The 10,625-nt window shown below is 41.4% G+C and overlaps 1 protein-coding gene across 1 annotated transcript in view; it reads right to left on the bottom strand.

The window, feature by feature from the left end:
• DNAJC3 (DnaJ heat shock protein family (Hsp40) member C3) overlaps window positions 1–8,681 on the bottom strand; it is a 73,817-nt gene extending 65,136 nt beyond the window's left edge. The window contains exon 1 of the mRNA XM_063102989.1: window positions 8,509–8,681. Coding sequence (XP_062959059.1) covers window positions 8,509–8,590 — 82 coding nt within the window. The 5' untranslated portion in view covers window positions 8,591–8,681. The remainder of the gene's footprint in view (window positions 1–8,508) is intronic.
• Window positions 8,682–10,625: the final 1,944 nt, after the last annotated feature.

Below are 10,625 nucleotides of genomic sequence, written 5' to 3' on the forward strand. Positions count from 1 at the left end.
AAAAGATTGTGCATCACTCATTTAAAGAGAAAGATGTACACAGAAATCATGGCAAAGTTATACTTAAGAATGAACTAAGGATCAAACAAGAACAGTGAAAGTGCTGTGTGTGGGCTATGGAACGACCCAGCCTTTAGGTTCCAAACTGGAACATTGATGTGACGGTAGGTACAACTACAGAGACATGTTGATGGGTTATCTGTATGTTCTCAAAACTCAGGGAAAGGTGGAAGTCTTTGAAACAGCATGAAGTCTTCAAACATCCCCCTATTACATGTTCTCAAAGGAACAATCAGATAAATGTACTTAATCAAGGATTGCTTGAGGAGGGAAGAAAGTCAGGTATGAGATAAACCATTAGTCAAAAAAAGGAAAATAATTTCCTTATCCCCCCCTGAAAATGTTTGACAGGAAAGATGTAACACAAAGAATTAAGAACCTACTATGTGCTGAATACTTCTGTCCTTGTTTCGCTTAATTTTCACAACTGTAGAAAGTAACCATCTTTCAGACTTTTATAGCTGAGGAAACTGAGGCTCAAAGAAGTTACCCATTCTGCCCAAGGACTCACAATACCTGTCAAAACAAGATCTACTTCCAAAGCTCAGCTTTCTTTTCAGTACAGTACACGACGTAAACCAGACTTTTTTAAAACAAACCTTTTCCCCATGTAAACCAGACTAAGCTTTCCAGTTACTAAGCCTCACATGCTTCACTCACTCAACCCATCATTTAATGTGACATTTTAGCCAAAATCGTTTCCAACCTCACAGGTTGAACCTGAAGTCCAGTGGGAGCCAAGAATGCATTTGCAACATTCTTTGAACTGCTATGTCAAGTCATGTCATACTTTCACCCCAGAGGTTGAGTTATTATTCAAACTAAATTTCTCTTGCCTTCTAGGATTAAAAGAGGTAGGTATCCAGCATTTCTTTGTCCCTTCAGAATAAAACTCAGATATTTATTATGTTACAATTTTATCGAATATATTTTCCAGCCCCCATTCTGCTGCGAGAGCAATCCTTCCAAAATGCATTCCTACTAAAAATTCTGCAGTTTTCACATCTCTGGCTAGATTCAATCTAAATCTCTTTAGCTATAAAGGCAAGCAACACCATTCAGGATCAGGTCTCATGATGAGTGTTCAGCCTCATCACTTTATGCTCCTATAACAAAATAAACTGGCTGTCCTTCCCTGAACGTAAGTGCTGTGTTCTTATACCTCATCCCTTTGCATTTGCTGTTCCACGAAATGGCCTTCCCCACTTGCCCACATAAAAAATTCCTACTCATAAATCAACATTCTGCTGTCAAATGCTGGCTCCTTTGTAACTTTTAATAAACATTTCAATGAGAGTGGGTTAAAAAGTTCCTCTATAATCCTACTGTACTTTGCATCCCCACACTCCCAAGTACAGGACCTCACTTTGCAATATCACCAACTTAATACATTGCCTTCATCACAGTTTGCCTGCCTCTCACAACCCCGACCCTCCAACACTGATCAAAAGCAAGTTAAGAGCAGGAATTGTGTTTTCCTCTTTATATCACCTAATTCAGTACTTTGCACACAGTAGGCACTCAATATTTGTTGAATGAATAACTATTATTATGCTATTATTAACTATTAACTATTTGCCTTCTTACTTAAATGTAGTATAACTCATCAGAATAATAGAATCTAAAATACAAAACAATGATCAAATCAAACTGATATGACCAATGATTCATAAACACACTAATACCTGAAAACCAAAAATTATTTGCAAATTGTTGACTGTTTTTGCAATTCATCAACTCTATTTTGAGCCATAGATAATTTTTATTCCTTTGCCACATGGTTTATAAACATTATTTTCTGAGAAATAAGGAAACTAAACATCATGCAATTTCCTAATCAGCATTATACAATAGGTTTTTCCTCAGACAAGCATCGATCATAGGTCAGCAAAATGAACAGGAAGGGCAGGAAAAAGAGTAACTAACTATGTCTTTCATTGAAGTTGTTAGCATTAGAATCTGTTATATTTTGGAAAGCAGAAAATAAATAATTTTAAGAAACTTAAAGGTGAGGGGTTAAAAGTATGATTTGGTGAGAGTCACAATCAAGACTAGAAGAACCAGACTAAAGAAGGCAAGAACTGGTGGTCAAATATACTAACATTCACACGAAAGCTAGGTGACAGACCCAGGCCAGGTAGCAAGTCCAGAGGTGGTTATTCAGGTTGGATCACTTAGAATGTGAGGAATGAGAAAAACCCCAAGATCACTCTACAAAAAAACACAGGGCAGATTCCAAGAACCTAACAAGGTGGGAATGAGTCTGGATGAAGTCTCATAGCAGAAACACAGAAGACAGAGGAATCAAGCCATAGAAAGATACGGCAGGAAGTTCAGTATCTTAGCAATTTCATAGGCAAGCAAGGACCAGTGACTACAGTTTCAATAAAAAATACCCTAAGCTGGAGACCTTAGACCTTGTAAGCATCTCTCTCTTGACCCAAAAAGTGGTTTAGTCTAGGGCCATAAAAATCAACTGCATTGAATAATGATTAAAAAAAAAAAAGCATGGAAGGGAAAAAATATTTGTGATGACTTATAACAGTGTTGTATAAAAATATTTGCTTTAAAATATATTTTGGTTATGCTTTTCTAAAAAAACAAAAAAGTAGTTTATACAGCCAACTAAAGGGCTGAGTAATTATATAGTACAGTGAACAATGTCTGCACCAAAATCTTCCTAAGTGAACTAGGAAAATAAAATCTATTGTAACCAGGTATCTTAGTCCACTTAGGCTGCTGTAACAAAATACCTTAGACTGGATAATTCGTAAACAATAGAAATGTGTTGTTCACATTTCTGAAGGCTGGGAAGTCCAAGACAAAGGCACAAGCAGATTTGGTGTCTGGTGAAGGTTTACTCTCTGTTTCATAAATGGCAACTTGCTGCTGTGTCCTCCCATGGCAGAAGAGGTAAGAGAGCTTGATGGAGCCTATTTTATAAAGGCACTAATCCTATTCATGAGGGGGATCCTCATGGCTTAATCACTCCCCAAAGGCCCCACCTCTTAATACTATCATATTGGATGTTAGGTTCCAACACATGAATCTTGGGGGAGACACCAACATTCAAACCATAGCACCAGGTTTGCTCAATTTCAATGGACATTATGTCTCAATTTCAATGGACATTATGCTTCAATTAATATGAAGGTATAAATGTTGTGATGGGACTCCTCGCTCAAGGAATTCCAACTTAGAAAATAAACCCACGCAAAAAAAAGAGCTCAAAGATTCGATTTCACTCATCCATTTAAAAAAAATTATTGCATATCTACTTCATGTCAACATGATTTAGGTACAGAGACAAAGGCCCTTTTCATAAAGCTTATTTTCTAAAGGAAATAGACAAGAAAAATAAATGAGGTAATTCAGATGGTGTTATGTTTTATGAAGAAAATACAAGTAGGTAAAGGGAGAGTATTAACTGAAGGAGAGAGTACTTTGCACATAGCATGTCAAGAAGGCTTCTCTGAATCATGAATGCTCCTTTGACAATGCCAGGGAAGAACTTTCCAGACCATGGCAATAGCAAGAATAAAGACCTTCACTCAGAAATGTGCTTGGCATATGGAAGTAAAAGAAGTCAATGCAGTAGGAACCTGGTGATGGAGGGGAAGATTAAGATGAAAAGAGGTTGGAGAAGTAAACAGGAGTCAGATACATAAGACTTTAAGGTACTAGAATAGTAATATGTTGGGGAAAGAACAGAAGATAGAGAAATAGAAATAGAGAATACCAACAACTCTTTAGAGTTCTGCTGTCAAGAGAAGCAAAAACACAGTTCAGTAGCTGCAAGGACAATTGACATCAGAGAACAGTTTAAGATAGAAATGCTTCAGCATGTTGGAGTGCTGATGGCAACGATCCAGCAGAGAGGAAGGAAGTGATGACACAGAAGAGAAATAACTGGCCATGATCTGAATGTCTCCCAAAATTCATGTGTTGAAACTTAATCCCCACTGTGTTGGTATTAAAAGGTGCGGCCTTTCAGGAAATGATTAAGTCATGAGGGCTTCCCTCAAGAATGGATTTGTGCCGTATAAAGGGGCTGAAGGGAACAAGCTAGGTCCTTTTTGTCCTCTTTGCCCTGCCACCTTCTGCCATGCGAGGATACACCAAGAAGGCCCTCTTTCACCAGACAACAAAAGCTAGTGCCTTGATCGTGGATGGACTTCCCAGCCTCCAGAACTATGTGAAGTAAATTTCTGTTTATAAATTATCCAGTCTGATATTTTGTTACAACAGCAAAAACAGACTAAGACAATCATAAGAGCAACGCTTTCAGAAGGTGGGAGGAAATGTAATCCAGGGTATAAGTATAGAGATTGGATTTAGTTGGGAATAGAGATGTTTTATACATTTTAATATAACAAAAGGTAGCGGAGCAGGTACTGATGTACGTAGATTAGTGAATTTCATGGTAGAAAGAAGACGAAGTTGCCCTGTGATGACTTTCATTTTCTCTAAGACAAGGTATAAAAAAAAAAAATAAGATAAGGGAAGAGAGAAAAGAGGAGTTTGAAGTGGAGGTTTAAGGAAAGAGGAAAAGGTGTGAAACACTGATTTTCAAGAACAGACATACTAGGTAACTGCAGAAATGTTATCAGCATTTGAGATTGAGATTGTTCCCTTAAAATGAGACTAATCAGCAAGGTCGTCTCCATTTTTCTCCATCTGTGTTCAGCTCTAAGGGACAACAAACAAGTTGACAAAATTGAATTTAATCGGTGTTGTGTTTTGCAAGGTAAGTAAAACAAAAGTATACAGGAGCAGGGAAATTAAACGGTATTTGCAACGAAGTGACTACAATGATAGAGCACTAAATCTAAACTGAGAAAGGAGGGAAAGAGGACATGGGTGCTTCACAAATATATGTCTTATAAACTACATAAACTCACCAATTTTTTTTTTTAATTTTTTATTTAAAATTTTTTTTAAAGCAGCTTTCTGAAGATATGGAAAGAGGGCTGGCCAGTTGGCTCAGTTGGTTAGAGCTGATAACACCAAGGTCAAGGGTTTGGATCCCTTTACTGGCCAGCAGCCAAAAAAATAAATAATTAAAATTTTTTTAAAAAATAGGGTACAAAAAGAAAAATAAATCTATGGTTGAAATGTTCGAGTTTGGAAGAGTAGGTGACTAGGTTCCCATGATATTTCCATATAAACAAAGATTAATTCCTGGACATTAACCAGAGGAGACCATGGCAATGGAAATTAAATTTGACCACAATTAATTAACTTCATATGGGAAAATAAAACCTAATTAGTACAGGGCATCTCATCTCAAAACAATTCTCCCCTGTCCCACCAAATAAAAACTACTGCATTTCTAGGCACTCCCTCAGCAAATGTCAACTAGTTAAGTGAATTGGAACTTTGACACTACTGCTTATTACAGCCTATCTTATTAAAGAATTTAAAATAATTCTACAAACTATGTGACCATCTGCTAAAATACTTAATTTATGTAAATTACTTAAAGTCATTCATCTCTGCTACTTTACTTATTCTTTCCACACTTAAATAATGTCAAAGAAATCCCAGAGAAGATAAAACATACTTTTCATAGGTTAGATTCAAATACAAGTTATCACCATCTTTTATACATATAGATTTGCGACCATTCTTTTCCCTATAGCCAAAATATATAGTTTAATCAATTCAGTTTACTGAAATAAGGAAAAATTGGGTCCAGATACCATGTTAAGGAAGAAAAGAGAAAACTATGATAACAGGAAAAAAAGGTTTGGTTTCCAGGCTGTGTCCCTACTCAAGTCACTGAAAAGAACAAACCATTAGTAAAGAATTGAAATAACTTCCTTATCAGTAACATGAGAACACTAAAGTAGATACTACTAAAGTTTTCTTTCTACTCCAAAAATTCTGTTTCTAATCTAATGCTTTGGACTTCCCTCTTTCAAAGGCCTTTGAGAGGGGTGCCTTTCAACCTTTCAATTACGATACATGCTTCCCTTCTCTGAATTACAATTAACAGAGAATCTAGAACAAAACAAAGATGAATATTTTAAAATATTAAGAAACTAGGCCATCTAAGCTAATCATCAGTAACACTCTCCATTTTATGCAACTCTTTGCTTCACATTTACTCTTCTCACACCCATTCTAGCAGTGGCACCATCTGAATTGAAGGCCTCCCAGGGAACTATGAGGTTAGTGAACACAGACACAGAACTTATTTGGGAAAACAGGAGCTAACAGTTTGCCAATTCAAGTCAGAGGTTCTTTCTTACCTTTACATCCCCATCACCAAATCTAGTGTCTACTACATAGCAGACACCTAATTTAACTCCTTTATTAACTCCTAATTTAACTCCACACCAGTGGTTCTCAAAGTGTGGTCACCTGGAATCTTTTCAGAAAAGGGGCAAAATTTCAGGCCCCATCAAGACCTTCTAAATCAGAAGCTCTAGAAGTGGGGCCCAGCATCCTGTTTTAAAAAGCCCTCCATGAGAGATTCTGATGCACACTCAAGTTTGAGAATCATTATATTAAACCTACCAGAAAATCACCTTCCTGTTAATTACTACTGGTGGCTAACAAAAAAATGCTAATTTTTCCCAGCTTCCACCTCTTTTGAATGCTTGAACCCCAATGATGCTGTCAACCAATTAACTTGTCTCCAGCCTGAACACAAAATGAACTTTAATTAAACTCCTGGAGCCTGAGTTCCCCAATTTGTAAAGTAGGAATAATATCACATACCTCCATAAATAAGAGACAGTTTGCAGAAAGGGATCCTTTCCTTTCTGCTCTATCACCTGTACAAAACATCCCCGCTACTTTACACACGCAACGTTCCTAAAGAAGATAGTACTCTGGCACTCTTTGAGAAATGTCACCAGTGCTTCCTACACAGAAAAGCTCTCTTATGAGTTTTCTTATGGAAAATACCACAGGAGGGAAATGTGTTAAGAGTCCTACAGAATCATACACAGAACAGCAATTCAAAAAAGGTGCTCCACAAGCTAGTGGAAAAAGCAAATCATACAAAAATGCACACCTCTGTAGCTTTAAAAAAAAATGACATTAAACAGAACATAGGCAACTTTCTCTTAAGAGTTCAAAATAAATTATTAATGATAATCGGACATAAATACTACCGGAATGGGGGGGGGGGGGCGCGCACAGAGATTAAGCTTTAGAAAATGCAAGAGAACTGGAATGTATGAACCATATTAAAGTGGTCCAGGACTTCAAATTCCAATTCCCTAGATTTTCTGGGGCCGCCTCACTGTCAAATTCTTTGTCCCGGTGTTGTCACTCTACATGTTCTGATTTTGAGTTCAAAAAAATATGGTTACCAGGGGAACAACAACAAAAAACCCCCCACAAAAACCCACTGCCGTGAATGAGACCTAAAAACTGGAGCGTATTACTTTAAACAAATAAAAAGTTGAGGATTTCACCATAACAATTCCCAACTTCAGATCCTCACTCATTCTGAATGGAATATTCAAATGTTTAATCAGACCTTCTTGACAACTAGCTGTTTTTATGGGAATGAAAATAGATCAATGCATGTGATATGTCACCATACTCGAATATTTCGCACACTAACCAAGCTAGGCGTACTCGTCAAGTTGGCACTTTCAGCTTTTTTACTCCTCCTCCCCGCTGACACCTAAGGTGGGACAACCCTCTATTTTCACTGTTCTGTTGAAGTAGCCAACATTCCAGTCTGTAGGACTGAAGTGAAATTTAAACACTCAGTATCTTTTTAAAGGGACCTATTTCAGAGACCTCGGGGAAGTAAAGCCAGCTCTAAGTGGAATGACTAGCCTGGGAGTTGTAAAACCACAAACTTGGTGCCCTGCCCTCCGCGAGCTTGAATTCCAACACCGGCTCCGTAAAGCAGCAACCTAACAAATTCCACACCGACACAGTGTATCGTAACGTGACGGCTACTCACTTTTTCCACACTCGACACTGTCCCCTTCACGCAGCCGGACATAACCCCGCACCCCTTCCCTGCCCAGGAACTCCAGAGACAGAGAAGCGTCCCCTTTGGCCACCTCTACCGCCTCCTCCCAGCACCACTGACCAACAGTGTCCCCAGACGCCAAGCCAGGGTCCCAAGCGAGGCCGGGACAGACGGCTGCCCAAGGCTCCGCGTCCCAGGACGCTCCCGAAGTCTCTGCCCGGTGTCCCCGCCTCCTCGCACCCCCGCGGCCCCGCTCTCACTCCAGACCCGCTGTCCCGGCCCCGCGGCCCGCCGGTCCCCTCACTTCTTCCCTGGACGAACCCGGAACCGGGCGCCAGCCCCCGCCCAGGCGCGGGCTCGGGCCCAGGCCGGGCCACGGTGTCTCCTGGCTCCCGCCCCACCGTCCGAGCCGCCCCGAGACTCTCGCCCTGTCGCAGACGGGCAAGCGCCGGGGTGCCTGGCCAGGGAGCCCGCTCCCCGGGCCGGAGCAGGGCAGGACTCACCTTCGTACTGCAGGTCCACCAGGACCAACAGGAAGGGGAACACCGAGCCCAGCCGGCTAGTCACACAGCCGGGGGCCACCATGTCCGGAGGCGCGGAGAGTTAGGACGAGGAAGGGTGCGGGACCCACCAGCCCGCGCCGGCGCTCAGACAGCTGCTGCGCCCGCCCGCCGTCTGCTCTCACTCAGGCCTAAGCGGCAGCTGGCTCCGAGCTGAGGAAAGCAGCGGTGGGCGGAGCCCGGGCGACGCCACGCCCCTTAGCGCCGCCGCCACCCAATCGTCTTCTTCCTGGCCGCTCTCCTACGGGGCTCGCCTGGGTCGTGGTTCGCGCTGATACGCTGCGGAGGCCGTCGCCCCGCCCCGCCTCTGATAGGATAACGTGGAAGCACGGGACGAGGCTGCGCCCGTCGGTCGTGGAGCTGTCAGCGAGCTCCAAACCGCCCCGGCCGCCTGAGGGAAGCAGCTGGTGAGCCTGAGTGGCGGCTGCTGAGTCCGCATGCGCAGGCCGCGAAATCCCTCTTCGGTCGGTCCCGGCGCGCTAGGTTGGCGAGGAGGAAGACTTGAGCAATCCGAGGTTTTCCGGGACGGTGTGTGGAGAGGAAGGTGAGGTGCCGCGTCCCGAATGGGTAGGCCGGCCGTAGGCCCAGCTGGTCTGAGGGGAGCTTTAAGGCGCCTAGAATTGAGGTCTCGGAATGATGCAGTAAACACCGCCGCCCATACTGACTGACCTGAAGAGTAAGCAAGAAGCGGTCAGGAGGAGCTGGAACCCAGTTCAGTGGCGTGATCTTATGGAGGTTAACTCATTTCAGGAACAACCAGAGAGAAGTGCGTAATTGACCTACGGAGGTAAGTAGCAATGGCTTGGAAACTTGGGAACCCCCGACCAGCAAACCAGCGTGCCCCCCAAAACGATTCTGGAAGATTCTGTGAAGAAGAGACCAGGGAGCCACAGTGGCTGAGGAGGGCAAGAGGCTGTTGAGAGTGCAGCCAACTTCAACTGTAAGAAAGAAGGAGAGGACTGTTAGGAACGGCTCTTGCATCTTGTGCTCACCAGAGGAAATAAATGCAAGAGAGATAAGAACTTGAACAAGAGGAAGTTCAAGTTGCTCGATCTGGCATTAAGCTTGTTCGGGGCCATTTCCTCTGGCGTCCCCAACACACACTCTGTACATCAGCGATGTGTTACGTGGGGTAAAACAATGTTTTTGTGTGTGTTAAGTACTAATTGCATAGTTACTGCTTTACCGATGGGTATGTATTTGCTACCTGGGCACTATTTCACGCTTTAGAATTCGTGCATTATGAATAGTGTGGTGAATTTGTGACTTCCTGAAGATACACTAAGGAGGATAAAAGGAGAAAGGCTTCTATCAAAGGGAACTGATGTGAGGAAAATGGTTAAGAGAAAGAAAAAAAAAGTTCCTGATTAGTTGTGGGGAAGGCAGCACACTATATGAAGAGCAGAGGATTAAGACTCATTAAACACCATGATTATTCTATAAATTATCTTCATCTGTAAAATGAGTATCACACTGACAGCCTCAAAGGTTTGTTTTGAGGTTTCATGAAACGGGTAAAGGTTCTTGTTAAGTATTATACAAATATTACTCGCTCTAAGGAGAGCAGAATAATGAAGAGAACTTCAGAAATTCCTTGGGATTTTTTTTTTTCTTGGTTTGCTCTTTTTCTTGATATCATAAGGCGATGTGAGTGGAAAAAATGGCAGATGATTTCAATGTCCACAAATATGCTAGTGAAGACATCGTGCAAATGAGGTACTGTGGCCAATACAGCCAACAAAATGCTGAGCATACGAGGAAGGAATTTTGTAAACAAAATACAGTACTCCTAGACTATAAATTATCAGAGTGCTGCCTGCTATTTTTAAAGAAAAAAAATAGCAAAGCTGAAGTTCTAAGGATGGAAGTTTTAAAAGGTTAAGGAGATGATAGACTTTGTGTTATAGAAATTAAAAATAGCAAGGGTCTTCAATGGAGAGTAACTTTAAACATTTAGTAATCAATTACATAATTATGAATCCTGTAATATTAGAACTAAGCTTTACAAAGTATTCCTTGAAGGGGATAATTTTATAACAAAGAAGGTAATATTAGAAATA

This window comes from Cynocephalus volans, chromosome 7 (genome assembly GCF_027409185.1).
Source record: "Cynocephalus volans isolate mCynVol1 chromosome 7, mCynVol1.pri, whole genome shotgun sequence".
Classification (NCBI taxonomy): Eukaryota; Metazoa; Chordata; class Mammalia; order Dermoptera; family Cynocephalidae; genus Cynocephalus; species Cynocephalus volans.